Here is a 17,058-nt window from a genome sequence, read left to right as displayed (position 1 = left end):
CTCCAGGAAGTGTGGGGCCAGAGCAGGGAGCACTGTGCAGCTAGCACTTCTCACAGTGGTACTACGCCTGCTCCACACTGAACAGGGCGGATATTTTCCAAATGGGACCCAACAGAAGACCACCTTCTACTGTCACAGTTTTAGCCCTGATCCATGGCAGAGTCTGATCTATGAGAACCCGGACGATCACTGTTACTTTCTACACAGCTCCTCCCTGAAGGTCTTCAATCCACTTCTCGGTTGGGGTCTTCCAGAGCCCTGCCCACAGCCGCCTCCTCGGGTCAGAGTTGCTGTCTTGCCGTGGTGGTTCTGGGCCGGGCCTCTGCTAAGGCTGCTGCTCCCAACAGGAATGGGTGTCTTCCTCCTCTTCCTATTATCCCTAATCATCCTTGTCCCCGTGGCATCTCCTTGCTTTGAACCCCAGGACCCTATGCTACTCATGCTGACGTTTAAAATGCTGCTTAGAGAACAGCTCTCAGTCAGGGGCACCTGGGTGGCTGTTGGTTGGGCATCTGACTCTTGATTTCAGCTCAGGTCGTGATCTTGGAGTCGTGGGATCGAGCCCCGCGTCAGGCTCTTGGCTTAGCCCAGTCTGCTTGTCCCTCTCCCTCTGTTCTGCCCCTCCCCCTCTTTCAAAAAAAAATGACTCTCAGTCATTGTGAGGGTGCATCTTGACGGCTAAGCAAGGCCTATTCGCCATGCTCCTGCATGCTCAACAAATGCTTGTTTAACGGAAGTGCATTTCCTATAACCAGACACTTCATTTTACCAAATAGGTTAGGTTTGTGTTTAAACCTGTACCACCACCCAAGCTTCCCTCATGTAACCTGCGGCAGCCCTGGGCCTCCGCAGGTAGTGCGGTGCCATGGACAGGTGGCGATGAAGAGGCCTGGGTAGGTGAGCAGCTGTGTGCTGTCTCTGTTAGTCTCTGCGCAGCAGAGGACTGATCCATCTACATGAGGATGTATTGGGAAGTGGCGAAAGGAAACATACAGCCTCAGTTTTGCTCTTTAAAAAGTAACTATTGAAATTTTTTATATATCACTTCTTTAAAACCTAGTTATCCACAAATTGCTTAAACCTATACACATATAAACACAAAAGAACAGGCCTGTTTGGTTTCCACAGGGCATGGATAGCAGGCCATGGTTTTACTGTGTTGTCCCAAATGCCATTGATGTAGTCCGTTAACAAGGCTGAGGAAAATCTGAATATTTTGGTGTGTCACATTTATAGGGGTGAAAACTTCAGAAAGCCTCCTTTCCATTATAATTATCTAACATTATTCAAAGCTTCATGATTAGTTTATTGTCTATAACTAAGGTCATGTGGTAGGGTTATTTCTTATAAAATCCTATGTCCTAGGATATCTTTTAACCTTAAATAAAGGATATATCCATTGAGTTCTAATTTGATAGAAATTATGGAATCCCAACCTGTTTTTACATGTACCATGTTTCAAAACAAGGGGGAAAGGGCCTTTGCACGTACCTGATACCTCACCTAAAATCCCCTTCAGCTTGTCCTGTTCCTGCCACTGGTCGTCAAGCAGAAAGTGTAAGACTTGGCAATATTCCCTCCTGTCATAAGCTTTCCAATTATTGAAAATTAAGTAACTCCCAATAGAGAAGAAATCATTAAATATATAGTAAATAATGAGGTTAATTAATTTAACCCCTTCTAATTAGGAAACTAATTAAATCAGAAAATTAAAACTGACACAAGACATTAAAATCGGGAAGTTTTGAACTTAAATGTAACGATCATCTCTTCTTCAGCCAATTCCAAAGGAGGACTAGACATTAACCACAAAAATATGTATGAGTGGACTATTTTTAACTGATACAAAGCTAAATTTTCCATACCATAAATATTATTTTTAGAGATAACCATTTTTCTATGTGAGATTAAACTTGTTCCTTTTAATTCTTCTAAAGAATGAATTAAAGTAAATCCAAAAAGATGGATTTAGCCCTACTAACTGTGATCATGGGTGAGTTACTTAACATCTCTGGGTCTTGGGTTTCTCATCCTCAAAGTATCCTTCCTATTAAAAAAGTGAGATTGACTCATAGTATCTTGGAGATGGAAATAGATCTAAAGAGAAGGGAACAGCTCAGGAAGTTAGAGTCGGGGTGTTAAAATCTTTGTCAGTGTGACAGAGTACAGAACCACTGTGTACTTTATGATGACTGCTTCATTGCAGCACTGTAATTGTTACATGTAGGAAACAAGTGTGCAAGAGGTATATTAAATTCAGGTACATTAAAAAACTATATGGCATATGCATTAAATAATGCACATTTGACAAGGACGGACAATTCTTTTTTAAGATTTTATTTATTTATTTGACAGAGACAGCCAGCGAGAGAGGGAACACAAGCAGGGGGAGTGGGAGAGGAAGAAGCAGGCTCCCAGTGGAGGAGCCTGACGTGAGGCTCGATCCCAGAACGCCGGGATCACGCCCTGAACCAAAGGCAGACGCTTAACGACTGAGCCACCCAGGCGCCACAGGAAGGACAATTCTTTTTTAAGTGGCAACAGAGCAGTATATGTGGTGTAATTTTTTTCAGGAGAAAATGTATTTATATGGGACAATGTCTGGAAGGAGTTCAAGTGCTGCTTCTGGGGAAGGGATTTGGGGTAATTTACTATTTTCCTTGTGTTTTTTTTTTTTTTTTTAAGATTTTATTTATTTGAGAGAGAAAGCACGAGAGGAGGGAGGGTCAGAGGGAGAAGCAGACTCCCCACTGAGCAGGGAGCCCAATGCGGGACTCCATCCTGGAACTCCAGGATCATGACTTGAGCCCAAGGCAGATGCTTAACTGACTGAGCCACCCAGGTGCCCGTTTACTAGTTTTTTTACATTGAATAGCTAGATGATTATTGGAGGCAACTGTGCTCAGTGTCAGTTGAATGAACCTTTCCCATAAACAACACCCTTTAGGTTCCCTGGTTCTCTTGAGATAAAACTCTGGCTTGTGTGTCTAACTTAAGTATCCCCTTTCATGAGAAAGGTTAAATGTTGTAGTCTATAAATCCAAATGAAAGGTTTACTAAACATTGCTAATATCTAACTTTAAGGGGCGTGTGACCAGTTGAATGGAACAAAATATGAGAACAAGACTGACAGTGTTGTATACAATATACAGAGATGTATTTTAAAAAGCCACTTGGAAATACTTTTCTAAATAATGCCTCAAGTTCCCACCAGTAGGTACAATTTAAGTATTCCCAACTCTACTTTTGCTTTTTCAATTTTACACTTCACTTTTTTGTAGCCCCGGGTTACCTAACTTGCAAAACAGAAAATGAGAAATGGATGACCTTATTTACCAAATTAGCATCAAGCAGTCTGTTTATTCTCTGAAGATTATCAACAAAATGACCATGCTTTGAACTTAGTTGGGGGAAGTGAAAAATATTAATGCTCAGTGTCCTGAGGATAGTACATGCATCAAAGTTAAAGAAATACAAAGCTTCTGTTTAATGAACAGATACTGTTATTACCCCTAAACTGGGACATCTTCTAAAGTGCTACAAAAATCGAGAAATATCTATTTGTGGAAAAAAATAGAGCAGTCTGAACGTGGTATTTTTCTTCCATAACTTTGCATATGGACATCTTATATTATAGAAATGAACATTTTGTGAAAATCATTTTTATGGGTCTTAGTGCTAATTTTAAAAAATGGAACTGTCATCTCTAGTCCTTTGGGAGATGGGTTATTCTTCATGACTTCAGGATGTCAGTCTTGTAGACTTCCTCAGAGCATCCACCACCCACAGGAAATTAGAACTTGTCTAAAGGTTTTTAGTTTTCGTCCCTGGCAAAGCAGCGTCTTCAGTGTACTGAGTGTTTCCTCTTGTGCGGACGTCAGCCTTCCTGGCGCTGCTGCAGGGTGCACGTGTGCACCACCGCTGGCCTGCGCAGCTCCCCGGGGATGACAGGCTGGTACTTTACATAGCGCAGATTTAAACTACACACGTTAGTTCCCTAGTCGGCCTTATTGAATCATGTTAAGTCCCAGCAGGATAAGTTTGTTCTGTCAAACGCTACGAGTTCTTCTTTTCTAGCCTACAGAACAGAATACCTGTGTGGTATGGTTTCTGTCTTTTAAAATTATGTAGTGTTTAACCAGAGAAGATAAGAGCTAAACAAGTTCTGTCACACAGTAACAGGGCAAGCTAATTTTGGTTCGGTCTTTAAAAGGGATTTATTACACCGACATTTTCCTAACATCGAACATAAAATGCTGTAGCGATCAACATCAGATACATTGTCCGGTACTCAGAGGAAGGAGAGCGATTCTTATTCAGAAAAGCACTCGTGTCTTTATTTTTCATCACAGGAATGTGCTGGCTGCTAAGCACACACGGAAGCGACGAGCCCGCACGCACACCACACTCCCCCCTCCTCCATGGCTGCCTCGTTCTCCCCGGCCACCCAGTTCCGCCACCCCCTCGTCCTCCCCATCCTCCCCCGTCCCGCACCGTCCTCCCTGGCCACCCAGTCCCGCCGCCCCGTCCTCCCCAGCCTCCCAGTCTTCTCCGTCCTCCCACCCCATCCTCCCCGGCCGCCCTGTTCTCCCAGTCCCGCCACGCCGTCCTCCCGGGCCCGAGCGCCTGTCACCGCACCTGGGGTCAGAGGCCAGCTCAGGCAGGCCTCAGAAGGGAACTCCGGATGTTCCCGGGTCTTTAAAGGACCAAGAGCACTAACACTGACTTGAGAACGCCTTTCACTCCGCAGCTGATAGCAGCGGCGGGCGGCCACCTCGGCCCCGGTGTCCTCCATCTCCAGTTCCCGGCCGCACTCCCCCGCCCACCGTGCCGGCGTCCACTGGCGCCCGGGGCTCCGCGGCGCCGCCAGGTGACGTCAGGGCGAGGACACGTCAGAGAGGCGCCGCCAGGGTGACGTCAGAGAGTGTACGTCACGGCGGGCCGCCGCCTGGGACTATAGGGGGAGGGGAGTAAGGCCTCCGTTGGCAGGAGTGAGGTGCGGGTGCGACGGGGAGAAGCCCAAGGGCGAGGCCTGGAGCCCTCGGCCAGCCCGTGGCGCTCTCGGTCCCGGACGCAGTTCAGCGTCCGCCCCTCAGCTAAGACCCGGCGCCCGGGACCCGGCCTCTCTCGGCTGCGGGCGCTGAGGCGTTACCTCGGGTTCCGTTGGGCAGCCGCCGGCGGCGTGAGCCCCTCCACAGCTGGAGGCCGGCGCGCGCCGCCATCGCCTCAGCCGGCCGGCTGCAAACCCCGCCCCCTCCGCCGCGCGCCTGCGCCGCGAGCGGCCGCCAGAGTTGACGGGAGGGGCCCCCGCGTTCCCTTCTTTCCCGGGACCGGCCCACTCGGGCCGCAACAAGGGGGGGGCGCGTTTCTCAGCGTCCCCGGGGCCCCCCTCGCGAGGAAGCGGCGGCCACGGGCTCCGGGTCTGCGGAGCGGGCTGCGCGGTGCCCCTGCCCTCGGGGCCGCGGGCCGCGGCGGAAGCGCGGGGCGGTGCCGGCTACCAGCCAGCTCCTCGGCGCTCCCCCTCAGCGGCCGGCGGGATGGTGCGTCCCGCAGGGCGCGCGCGGCTCCCGCGCTTGGGCCGCTCGGAGCGGGCGGGGGCGCAGAGGGCGGGGGAGCGGGCCCGACTCGCAGGACCGGGCCCCGGCCGCGCCGTTGGGGAGCGGGCCCCGCGGGGCGGGGCGCGAGCCGCCGCGGAGCCTTCTGGCCGCCGCGACCATGTCGGAGCCGGCGCCCAAAGTTCCCGAGGAGATGTTCCGAGAGGTCAAGTACTACGCGGTGGGCGACATCGACCCGCAGGTACCGCGCCGCCCCCGTCCGCCGCTCTCCGCGTCCCCGGCCCGTCCCCGCTCCCGCCGCGGGCGCGCGCCCGGGCGCAAAACGTCGGGGCACCTCCGGCCGGGCCCCGCTGGGCCCGCCGCCCTGGCTGCGCGGACGCTGGGCCACCTGGCGCCGAGCAGGCCTGGGGCCGGAGGGGACGGGGGGCGGGGGATGCGGGTCCCGTGGCACCAGAGGCAGAGGACCTAGGGGAGGGGACCTGGAGTGGGGACCTGGGGGGTGGTCTGCGGGATCTTCTGGAGGGGAGGCAGGGGACCTGGGGGTGGGGGTTCTGCGGGACTTGCGACCGGCGGGGAGCAGAGGAGAGGGAGGGCACGTGGGGGTGGTCGGGGAAACCCGTGGCCGGGCGGCTGGAGCGGGGGAGTCTTCAGGACCCACGATTAGGGGGAGCGTGAATCTGGGTCGTGCTCTACTGGGACCATCAGCGGGGACGGCACCTGGAGGGTGAGCTCAGGGAGGGGAAGACGTGGAGACGGGGCTACTTTCTGACCAGAGAGGAGGAGAGTGCGTGGGGGTGGGGGACCATGCCTCGGGCCTAGCACGGATTGTCACCGACCTCCGCCTGGTGAGGGTCCGGCGTTCTGCCTCATGTGGTAAGTCCCCCAAGCCTGCCACTTCAGCCAACTGCCACTTTGCCCCTTTCTGGGGCAAATTCGGACTGGGAGCATCCTTCTTGCCGCCCACCCCGTGGGTTTGGGTTCCGAGAGTGGACAGGGCGAAGCGGATGAAGCTCAACTAGGAACCCCAGGTCCAGGCTGCTGAGGGCTTAGAGAACTGCCCCTGCTGTGGACAGCCACCGCAGCTCACACGTCGGGGTTGTGCAGCCTCAGTCGTGTGCAAGGCGCTGTTTGCCATCCGCGAATTCCCATTCTTTGATTTTCCTAACTGGGGGGATTAAACAGTAAATGTGGAAGATACCCGGGTAGCACCATCACTGTAAACATTTAACAGGCTCATGCCAAAGGATCTTGTTTTTCCCCTAAGTTTATACTTCTGTTTAAACGTCAGAGTGTTACTCTTCCACTGTGGAAGCGAATCTTAGTTGAATATCTTTTTCAGGTGAATCCTCACAGGATTCCCTTTATTAAAGTTTGTGCAGTTCAAGTTACCTGGGGTGTCTCATTTGCTGTGAGTGCTAAGCGTGGAGGGGAGGGAATGCAGAGCCAGGTGATTAGACCTCAGTCCTCCAGAGTGGAGACAGGTGTTCCACCAGTAATATTGTTTGGCATGGAAGGAATTGTGGAAGGCTGATTGGTCTTGGCCTTCTAGAGGCTGATCTCTTGATATCTTAGTAAACTAAACTAAGTCCCTTGCATGACCCCCAAGGTGGATCCTTTTTTACTGTAATTACAGGGTGAAGAGACTGAGCCTTGAATCTAAAGATACACAGGTGTTGAGCCCAGAGTGATCATGATGAGCGCCTGTTAACAGGCAGCTTTTTCCAGTATTGATAATTTTCCTGTCTTTCACTCTCCATCCTTCTCCCCCACCTCCTTCCTACTCTCTTTATTTCATTTTAGGACTTTGGCTCTTATGAGGGACTTGAACCAAATGTTACTTAAAACCTGGAACAAGCTGAATTGGAACCATATTTGCTCAACTATGAGTCAAATCTAAGTGCTTAAAAATGTCCTTGGCAAACCACTTTGATGTGAAACAGTATATTTTCTAAACGATTTAGAGCCAGAACATTGATTCCCTGAATCTTACAAATACGGATTCAGAAAGTTCACGTATATTGAACATCTAGTACCTGTTTAGGCGGTGGCCTAGATGGCAGATGTAATCTGAAGATGAATGGAACCTGATACCCCTCCCTGAGGTCCCGTCATTGCTGAGGGGTGGGGAGCATACCTGAAGACATTACAGTGTAGGGTGGTAGGTGCAGCAAGGACAGACTTTTCTGCTGGGGTGCATAGGAAGAGGCAGCACTGAACTTCTTGAGCTGTACGCAGAAGGTAAGAGGGTGAGGTGGAACGCGTGTGCTGAGGAATGGAGGCGTTGATATATTTGGGGTACACCAGGATGACCAGTACACCTGGTGCAGAGTGACGTGAGCTAAATCTAGTAAGACAGATTCAGTCGTATGGAGACTGGAAAGAAGCCCATGGTGGGCATCTTTCGGTCCATGAAGTAAAGTAGAAAAGGCAGGCGACGGTGGGTGAAGATTGAGCAGGAGGTGAGAAAGTGAAGATAGGTTGGTCTGTTGTTCCAAGCGATTTTTCAGCAAGAGGAGGCGGAGAAGGGGCCTGGGTGTGTGAGCACGTGTGCCTGTGTGCACGCGTGTGAGGATCAGTGGGAACGTCATTGTTCGTGGGTGGAAGGGGAGAGATTGAAGTCTCAAGACTCCTAAAACAGGCAGTAGGGTTGGAAATGCAGGCTGGAGGATAGATAGGAGGAGGGCGCCATATTCTGTGGGTCAGGTTGAGTGGATGTGGAAACTAAAGGTGCTTGGAGGTGAAGGGAGGAAAGTGGAGGTGACCTGGCTACAACCACTGTTTTTTCACTTATTAAATACTTAGCATTGGCTCCAGTTGCCATCTCTCGTTGGTCAATAAAACATTCTGAAAAAATTTACCCAACTTGTGGGTAAATTGAGCTACGTGGGTGTCAGGTCACCTTCATATGTGGTGCATCCCTGGGCTCTTCGGGCTCTGCGCTCACCTCCACCTGTCCCTGAAGTCTGGCAGGTGAGTAGCCTCCGATTCACTTACCACTGTGCACCTGGGGGCCTCACTCTCAGAACTTCGGCCACCATTGACTCCCCATCTGGTTGGGGCCCACGTCTTCCAGATACCATTGATGTCTTTTCCTAGACTTTCCACCTGGCATTGGGAGGATGTGCCCCAAACCAAAGTACTTTTCTTGCTTCCCCACCTCTGCACTTGTAACCTGCTCCTCCGTGCATGCTACTGTTGTGGCCCCAGCACTCTCTCTTGCACTCCTGCCCCTCCCAGGCACTGAGTCCTGTGCGTTCTCACTTCTTTCTTCTTCCTGTCCCTAGTGACAGTCCTTGGGTCAGTTATTTGCTGCTTTCCCCGGGACTGCTGCAGTTGTCTCAAGCTTAGTCCGTTCTTCTTGCACTGACCATAATCTTTTGGCAAAATCTGGTCATGCCATTTCCCTGCTTAAAACCCTTGCATCGCTCCAGAAGACACTTCTGTATGAGATTAAAATACAAACACTTTTGCATAGCACGTGACAGTCTGACCCTGTCACCTGTCCAGTGTCGAATGCTGCTCTCCCCTCAACAGTGCATGTATTTTTGTCTAACTCCATAAGTTCATCAAGATTCTGCTCATCTAGCTCCTCTTTTAGAAACTTTCCCATTTGTGGTGAAACTACCTGTCTCTAAGCCTTGAAGTTTGAGCCTGGGCCCCCGTCTCAGCACTGGAGTGTCGTCTGTCAGACCTTCTGTTTTCCAGGCAGAGACATTGCCTGGAACCTGGCTCACAGCCTCCATGCTTCCTCGGTCAGTGGATCAGGATCTGCTTCCTACTGTCCTCAAATGTTTGATGGCATATGAGTCAGAGTAAAAGGTTATTAAATCTGTGTTGCGAACATGGTGTGTTTTTATTAGAAATTTTATTGTTCACAACACTTTGTGTAAATCAAGAATGAAATGCAGTGTTTTTCATTTTAATTTGTGTGGTTTTTTGAAGGTTATCCAGCTTCTCAAAGCTGGGAAAGCCAAGGAAGTGTCCTACAACGCTCTAGCCTCACACATAATTTCAGAGGACGGGGACAATCCTGAGGTTGGAGAAGCTCGGGAAGTCTTTGATTTACCTGTAGTTAAGGTCAGTAGTAAGTCTCATTAATTTTATACACTTGATCATGTGTCTTGAAATCAGTGTAAAGTCTTACTGTAACTCAGTGTTTGCCCAAGTACTGTTTTGTATGGGAAGCTGCTAGGTGAACAGAGCTCTTCTGACACGTCACCAGCCTACCACAGCGCGAGGCCTGTTGCGGTAAGTCATGCTGTGGCCAGGTTTCTGTACATTGCAGGTACTGATCGGTCACTCAGGCACCTGCTGTGGCATGGCCTGGTTCCTCTCTGCCCCTCCCCGTCTGGCCCTGTAGAGAGCCAGGGACGTGTCCTGGAAATGGGTGTGTCCACGTACAGCGATGGGCGCTGGGGACTCCTTAGGAAGTATGCTCACCCCGGGCAGGCGGAGTCCTGTCAGGACGTGACTCCTGGAGGGTCTACTTTCCATCCCCACTGTGGCAAGTGGGGTCTTAATTTCCAGCTAGACATGTTGGAGGGAGTCCTGTCCCCCATTTGCTGTGCTGTTTAACTGCTCTCCGACAGTGGTCATGGTGACTGTCCCACTGTCCACCCGGTGGCCATTATTGGTACCAGCTGACGCTGGGTGGTTTGTTCTAGAAAGTGGGGGCCTCAGCTGGTGGGTGACTTGTTCACAGTTTGTTGATCTGCACACTGGGCTGTTCCCTCATTGCTCGTAGTTGAGTTGACTGATGTTAAATGCATGTTTTGAAATGTAATTTTCTAGTTTTGGTCCTTCAATTTTTTTCTAATCATAGGTGTTATATGTTTGTTTTAAAATAGTTCATTCCACTACTGCTTTTGTGTGTGTGTGTGCGTGCGCGCGCGCGTGCTATCAAATACTTTGCCTGAAAATCAGTACGAAAATTACTATGGTTTAATAACAAGAGAGGCTAGGAGTTAGGAAAGATTGCCGGTAAGTTTGGGGTGCCGAGAAGCTGGCTGGCCGCTGGGAAATCTGTACCTCATCAGTACCCAGGTCTGAAATTGCCTTGCAGGCTTAGGAACCTGGTTTTTGAAAATAAACCTGAAAGCAGATCTGTCTCATGGGAAGGTTCTCAAAAACCAGACTCTGCAGAGAAGGCCATGTCAGTCAGAGTGACTTTAATTTGCAGCGATGCCATGCGGTGGCCATATTGCTACCCTGGACCTCTTGTTTCGGCACGGCCAGCTCCCTCATGAAGCCCGACCATGAACAGGTCCCTGCTCGCTTCACCTGACCCCACTGGTGAGAGAGAGAGGCTTGTGACAGGCGCTGGACTGTGGGCTCACGCACTTACTTCCCTGGGACCCTGCTTTTGTCTCTGGTTTGCTTCCATTCTTCCTTGGCTGTGGGGACAGTATCTCTGCCCCCCTCAGCTGCCTGGGACCCCTTGTCTCAAGACAGTGACTTCCCCTAGATTATGCAGGTTGCAGAGTGAACCTGAAAAGGGCAGCCTTAGTAACAAATGTTGGGGACTAAGGTCATTGTTGCCAGACCATTTAGAGCAGTGGTTCTTAAATCTCATGATGCTCAAATCCCATTTCTCAGCAAGCACTTTGTAATACCGCCTTTACTATTCCTTTATTTATATGTAAGAGAACATTACGTAATTTAAAACCTATATGTACACATATACTTATGTATAAATTGCCCAAAGTGAAATGTAAAAGAGGAAAAAAAAACCCAGTAATGTGTATTTCAGTGTGTAAATCCTTGGGCACCAGTCCATGGAGGATGGGGTAGGGAGGTGAGCCTCTGGGACTGGTCCGATGTAAAGTGAGTGCCGCAGATGTGGACTGGTCCCCTAAGCTCACGGGCACGGTCGCCACTGGGCGGTAACATTTCAGAATGGTGATCAGTCCTTGCTAGAGTTGTGAGCTAAAAAAACAGTCGTCTTCATCTTACATGTTGTATTTCTGGAAAAGTCAGGCTGTAATAAGGCTGCATAAAATACCCATTATGTAGCTTCTATAATTATCACCATTTTGCCAATCTAGCTTAATAGACCCCCCGTCCTGCTCTTCCCCTTTGGCTGTGTTAGCTTGAAACGAGGCCCCAGGCGCACTCATCTTTCATCTACTTCACAGCTCCAGGCTGCTTGTGATTTGTGGCAGTGCCTGTCCTGTCCAGGGACTACAGTGCCACATGACAGGATGATGGAATTTGTCAGAGCTGACCCAGCAGTTTGTGTGCACCCCAAGATGATGCTGCTAGGCCCTCAAGTTTTTATTTTTTTTTTATTTTTTTAAAGATTTTATTTATTTATTTGACAGAGATAGAGACAGCCAGCGAGAGAGGGAACACAAGCAGGGGGAGTGGGAGAGGAAGAAGCAGGCTTATAGCGAAGGAGCCTGATGTGGGGCTCGATCCCGTAACACCGGGATCACGCCCTGACCCGAAGGCAGGCGCTTAACCGCTGTGCCACCCAGGCGCCCCTGCCCTCAAGTTTTTAGTCTGAGCTCAGCTGATGGAGGCAGAGGCCTGGTTCCATAAGCGCAGATCCCTTGGCCTTTAGCTTACTAAATTTGACAACTGCATTTTAAAAATAAGGCATCTGAATGCATGGTGACAGTTTATCATTTATGTATTTGGATTGTATAGATGTTTGAAACTTGCATCTTTAGGCACCAAAACTTACAGAATAATTTTTTTAATGGAAATATTTTTCTTGGTGGCCTTAGGGCATCGTTGGAAATGTTAATTATGCTGACTTACAGTGGGCTTATTTTTATATATTGTTATTGGCCTTTGGGATAAATAATTCCTTGTTACTATGCTTTTCTAGTTCTCCATTTCTGCTTTATTGTTATTGGTGTGTCCTACTGACTTGGCATTATTTTTTCTACACCCCTCTGAATGAGGGTCTGAGGGTGGGTCTACTCTGCGTGGATATTATGACTAGCCCTAAATCCTTAAACAGGGATACCTATGCTTGCCCTCACCCCCAGGTTCGCAAAGGGACACTTCCCAGGGTGTGTGCTGCATGATAGTTGGAAGGGGTACCTTTCCAGAGTGTCAGCTTCCTTCCGTGGTCACACTCCTGCTCAGAGGCACCTCTCCCAGTGTCTCGAGAAAAGTCGCACTTTCACCTGCCCGAATGCTGTCACAGTGCATTGCCCCAGGCTCCAAAAATCGTCCTGCACTCTAGAGGAAGGGATAAGTATAAATGCTGGTTTCTGGAAAGCAGCCTGGCGCTAAGCCATGCAGCCAAGGATCTCCGCAGGGCTCCAGGTGTCACTGTGGAGAATAAAGCTCGGCCCACGGGATGATGTTGATTGTGGAAGAGTCAGGGCCAGTAGCAGTTCGTGATGCTGGCCAGCCCCCTTGATTTAACCGAAGTTTGCCCAGGGTTATCAAAGAAATGTGAAGGCGCGTTGGCTGGAAGGCATGGATAGAAGTGTGAAGTGCCGTCTTGCAGCGCAGGGCACTTCGTGCAGCAAGTTAGCGCGCTCGGCAAAGTCGCCCGATTGTGGTGAAATGATGATCCCAAGTACGGCTAGTCTTGCAGTTTTTTTTAAATACCCAGTATTCCTACATCCTGTCCACAGAAGACGCATTGTTATAAACTGAGGCTGAAACATTGTTGGTGTCACCTGGAAAATGATGAGGGGGTTTGGTTTTCTAGAGTCATTTTAAGGCTGGCTGACAAGACCGGAAGATTGGTGAGGGTCACAAGGCTGCAGCATGAGGGGTAAGAGAGCAGAGACCACATTTCTCCCCTTCATGCGTCTATTTGCAGTCCTTGCACCATCTCTGGCACAAAGTAGATTCTCGATAAATACTTGATGAATAAATTGATGCATGAATAATAAGTATGTATGTACCTTTCAGTGGGTTAAAGTTTCTGGACTTTTCAGTTGGCTAAATGGGGTAATATGTAGTTGAATGTAACTTTAAAAATTAAATGTAGAAATTTAAGATAATTTTTTAAAAATATAAATTACTCCAAAAGGTAATAATTAAGCTACGATTTTATAATGAATCTGAATTTTGGAACTTGTAAAAAATTACCAGAGATACTTTTCATGGTTTGCAAATGTTCTGTCTGTTGGGGTTTACTGAAAACACTCATGAATTTACACTTGGTTGGATTTCAAGATTGAAGACAGGAACCAGGGAGCTGCTGATGTACCTGAGATGGGGAGGGAGTGGGGATGGCTGTTAGGTCCCTGTCCTTAGGATAGTCTCCAGCTGGCCTAGACGCTTAAGCAGTAGTAAGTGTGTACACCTAGAATTTAAATTTCTGTATGTAATAATTTTTAAAAATATCTGGTAGTGCTTCATTCTATAATTCAGCTTTTCACCTTGAGTATTAATAACTGTGGTATTTTTTTTTTTTTACTACTTGAGTACTCATGATCTGGGTGCTTTGTAACCCATTAAAACAGATTATAATTTCTAGGAGCAATGCTGATGAAATAATGTCATTTTGATTATAAAGTTTGAAAATATTTTTTGATTTGAGTTCTTATTTTCTTTTTCAGCCATCTTGGGTGATTTTGTCCGTTCAGTGTGGAGCTCTTCTGCCGTATCCTTTTTGGGGAAGGGAGGAGGGAATCTGGGTTTAAGGCTGACGCGGTAACCAGTGGATTCGTTAGTTAGGGCAGTTCATGTGTGTGCATTCTCTGTCTCTCCTGTTTTCCATTCTGCGTCAGACTTCACGCACCTGCTCCTTGTCATCACCCCTGGTGCGAGGGGCAGCAGCTGTGGGGCAGCATCTCTGGGCTGGAACCTGGGGCACGAGCTCAGTTCTGGGCCTGGGCTTTATGATCTTGGGCAGTCTGCTTCTCTGGACCTCAGTTTTCTTGTCTCTGGAACAGACCATTTTTGTGATGTCCAGTTAGGTGGACTATTTCTGAAATTGTAAGTGTACCTGAGCCAAATGATGAGTTATCTGAGGAGTAGACGGGGAAGAGAACAGCAGACCGTCTTTAGTTTCGTGCACTGTTGTTGTTGATAGGTTGGGTAGAAGGTGTATTTAACACAGGTGTTGACACCTGCTGTGGGCTGGGTACTAAAACCAGAGGGGTCACGAAGATCTCGTCGCTGCCGTCGCGGAGCTCCGTCCCGTGCCGGTGTCCCGTGCCGCCGGTGTCCCTCGCCTCGGTCTTGAGCGTGGCTCCAGAGCACAGTCCCCCCCACCTTTGGGAGATGTCCGGCTGCTGCTCAGTGTCCTGAGCCTCCCGGCTTCTGTTTCCAGCTGGCAGTGTGGAGCTTCACTGGACAGTCACTTCACGTGTAGCCTGCTTGTGGGGATCCCTTCTCTTAGGGGTACCCGGTCCCACCATGATGGTAACATTGCAGACTCCGGCAGGGATGATGTCCTTCCCCTGTTTTGTTTTGCAGCTGTGCCAGGCAGTTCCTGTGAATGCATTTTTACTTACTGAACTGATGCAGATGGAGGGAATCTTTTTATATTAAATATTGATAGGTGGCCTCAAATAAACAGAAGACATCCCTTTGTAAGCAGTTCTTGGAGGATGTGCAGAACTTCAGCCTCTCCAACTCAGAAGTTCCAAGATTCCTCATAATCTAAAGAGTTAAAGGAAATCCGTTCCTGTTTTGTTTTAGTTTTCGTTCTTTTGGTTTCTTGGGAGTTGTTGTAGTCTTTATAAGCACAGGGGGAGAAGCCGGGGAGAGAGAGGGGTGGTTTTGAGGACGAGAGGTTGGGTCTTCCTGCGCTAGGTCATTTATTCTCCCACAAGATCCCTTAAGAAGCTGCCGTTGCCCCGGAGTCCTTAGTTGCCTGTCCCAGAGCAGCCCGCTCACGGGCGGACAGCGCCGGACTTGCCTTTGTTCAGGTGGCCCCAAGTCTTTGGACGGAGGAAATCCTTAAGGGGCAGGTAGGAGGATGGAAACCGGTGGTGGAGGGTGGGGCTGAGGGCGTGACGTTGGGGGCTGTAGAGCACAGCGCAGTCATGCAGGCTCGGCTCTCTCTCAGGTTTCTCCGCAGGGCTGTGCGAGAGGCTTCCAGAAGGCAGCGGGATTTTCAGTCCGGTCTTTTTCTCTCAATTCACGTATCCGTGGGTATCCTGTAGGAAGAGCAAAGTCATACTTTAACTCATTTTGAACTGTAGACACTCCAAATTCTTCAAAAAGTCACGTTTGCTTTGAGTAGACTGTAGAGTGCAGGCACCCAGAGGCCGTGTCCGCTTGCTGCAGCCATAGGCCCTGTGTCCGGCACACAGTAAGCTCTTCTGAGTGAATTTTACAGATCAGAGCTTTAGAGCTGGGGGGGTGTTGGTAATTATGTTTTCTGACTCTTGTTTTCACAAAGGGAAAACTGAAGCTCAGAGTTGGTCTTGCCCAAGTTCATAGAGTTGGTGGTGGTGATAAGACTAGAACTTGGGTTCTTCTGTGGAAGATTCTCTGCCATACCACAGAAGTTCCCTTAATGTTTGCTTCTGAAATACACCTGAGGCTTTTCACCTGCTTTTAAACTAACGGCTGTGCCGTGTGTGTATGTAAGTGTGTGTGTGTGTGTGTGTGTGTGCAGCGAGCTAGGTCTCAGAGGTTTTCCCTGTGAGAGTGCTGTGCCCACTTCATTGATGAAGTCAGTGGAGATGCTGGGTCTGAAAGTGTGCTTCACACGACCTCTCTGTTCTTTCTGTGCTGTCAGCTGCTCCTTTCTCCAGTCTGCCTGTCTCACTCTTCGGTCAGCCTGTCTTTTTCCTACATGGATCCAGTGGGAGGGCAGGGGTGGGTCATGTTCAAACGGGCAGATAGGATGTCTTAGGGAAATGCAGGTGCACTAATCTCATTTAATTGGAATCTTAATAACTATCAAACAGAGTAAATGGTTTTTCTCCAGAGTCATGTCAGATTTTTTTTGGAATCACTGCCTGCCTCTCCCAGGTAAGCATGATTACCGCCTGTCGGTGGTATTCACACGTAATAGTTCTGAGTTTTTATAAGATTGGATTTATGACCTATTGATAAACCAGTTTTAAAGAAGCTCTTTACTAAGTAACTGTATTCAGTGTGACCTTATGACACATTTATAATTACTTAAATATTCATGCTTAGTTTTAAGGTATCAAGTTTTAATGGGTGGAAATGATCTTTCTAAAGAATTACAAAGATACAGAGTTCGAATATGAAAGACTAGTAAAAATGAAATTATTTAAGATGACAAAAATTCAGTCATAAAGGCAAAGAATTTTTTTAATAAAGGTTCAGATTAATAAGAAAAATAAAATCTCAGTAGATAAGGCAGAGAAATGAACTCAACTTTTTATGAAGAGGAATTACAAATAACAAGTGTGATAAAACATTCGACACACTTTAATACCCAAGACGTGAATGTTTTCATAGCACTGAGATGAGACTGTCCGCTCTCGAGTTTGTGACCGAGTTTTGGGTGCTGACACTCTTGCAGACAGGCTCCCCCTCCCTGGCGGTGGGAGTGTACATCGGTGCGGCTGTTTTCTACAAAAAAAAAAAAGTTGTCGAATCA

General features: G+C 48.8%; 1 protein-coding gene across 3 annotated transcripts in view; it reads left to right on the top strand.

Moving 5' to 3' along the window:
• The first annotated feature begins 5,616 nt into the window (after window positions 1-5,616).
• The window catches only part of PAXIP1 (PAX interacting protein 1), a 49,870-nt gene continuing 38,428 nt past the window's right edge, over window positions 5,617-17,058 (top strand). For 2 of the 3 annotated variants that reach the window (XM_057304302.1, XM_057304301.1), the window contains exons 1-4: window positions 5,617-5,796; window positions 9,498-9,632; window positions 14,087-14,130; window positions 16,394-16,457. In XM_057304302.1, the coding sequence (XP_057160285.1) occupies window positions 5,716-5,796; window positions 9,498-9,632; window positions 14,087-14,130; window positions 16,394-16,457 (324 nt within the window). In that variant the 5' untranslated portion in view covers window positions 5,617-5,715. Of the gene's footprint in view, window positions 5,797-9,497; window positions 9,633-14,086; window positions 14,131-16,393; window positions 16,458-17,058 lie in introns of those variants that run through there. The other variant, XM_057304303.1, reaches the window with a different exon arrangement.

Source organism: Ursus arctos, unplaced genomic scaffold (genome assembly GCF_023065955.2).
Source record: "Ursus arctos isolate Adak ecotype North America unplaced genomic scaffold, UrsArc2.0 scaffold_3, whole genome shotgun sequence".
In the NCBI taxonomy this organism is placed as follows: domain Eukaryota; kingdom Metazoa; phylum Chordata; class Mammalia; order Carnivora; family Ursidae; genus Ursus; species Ursus arctos.
The sequence above is the reverse complement of the archived record's forward strand: the minus strand, read 5'-3'. Positions and strand labels throughout refer to the sequence as shown.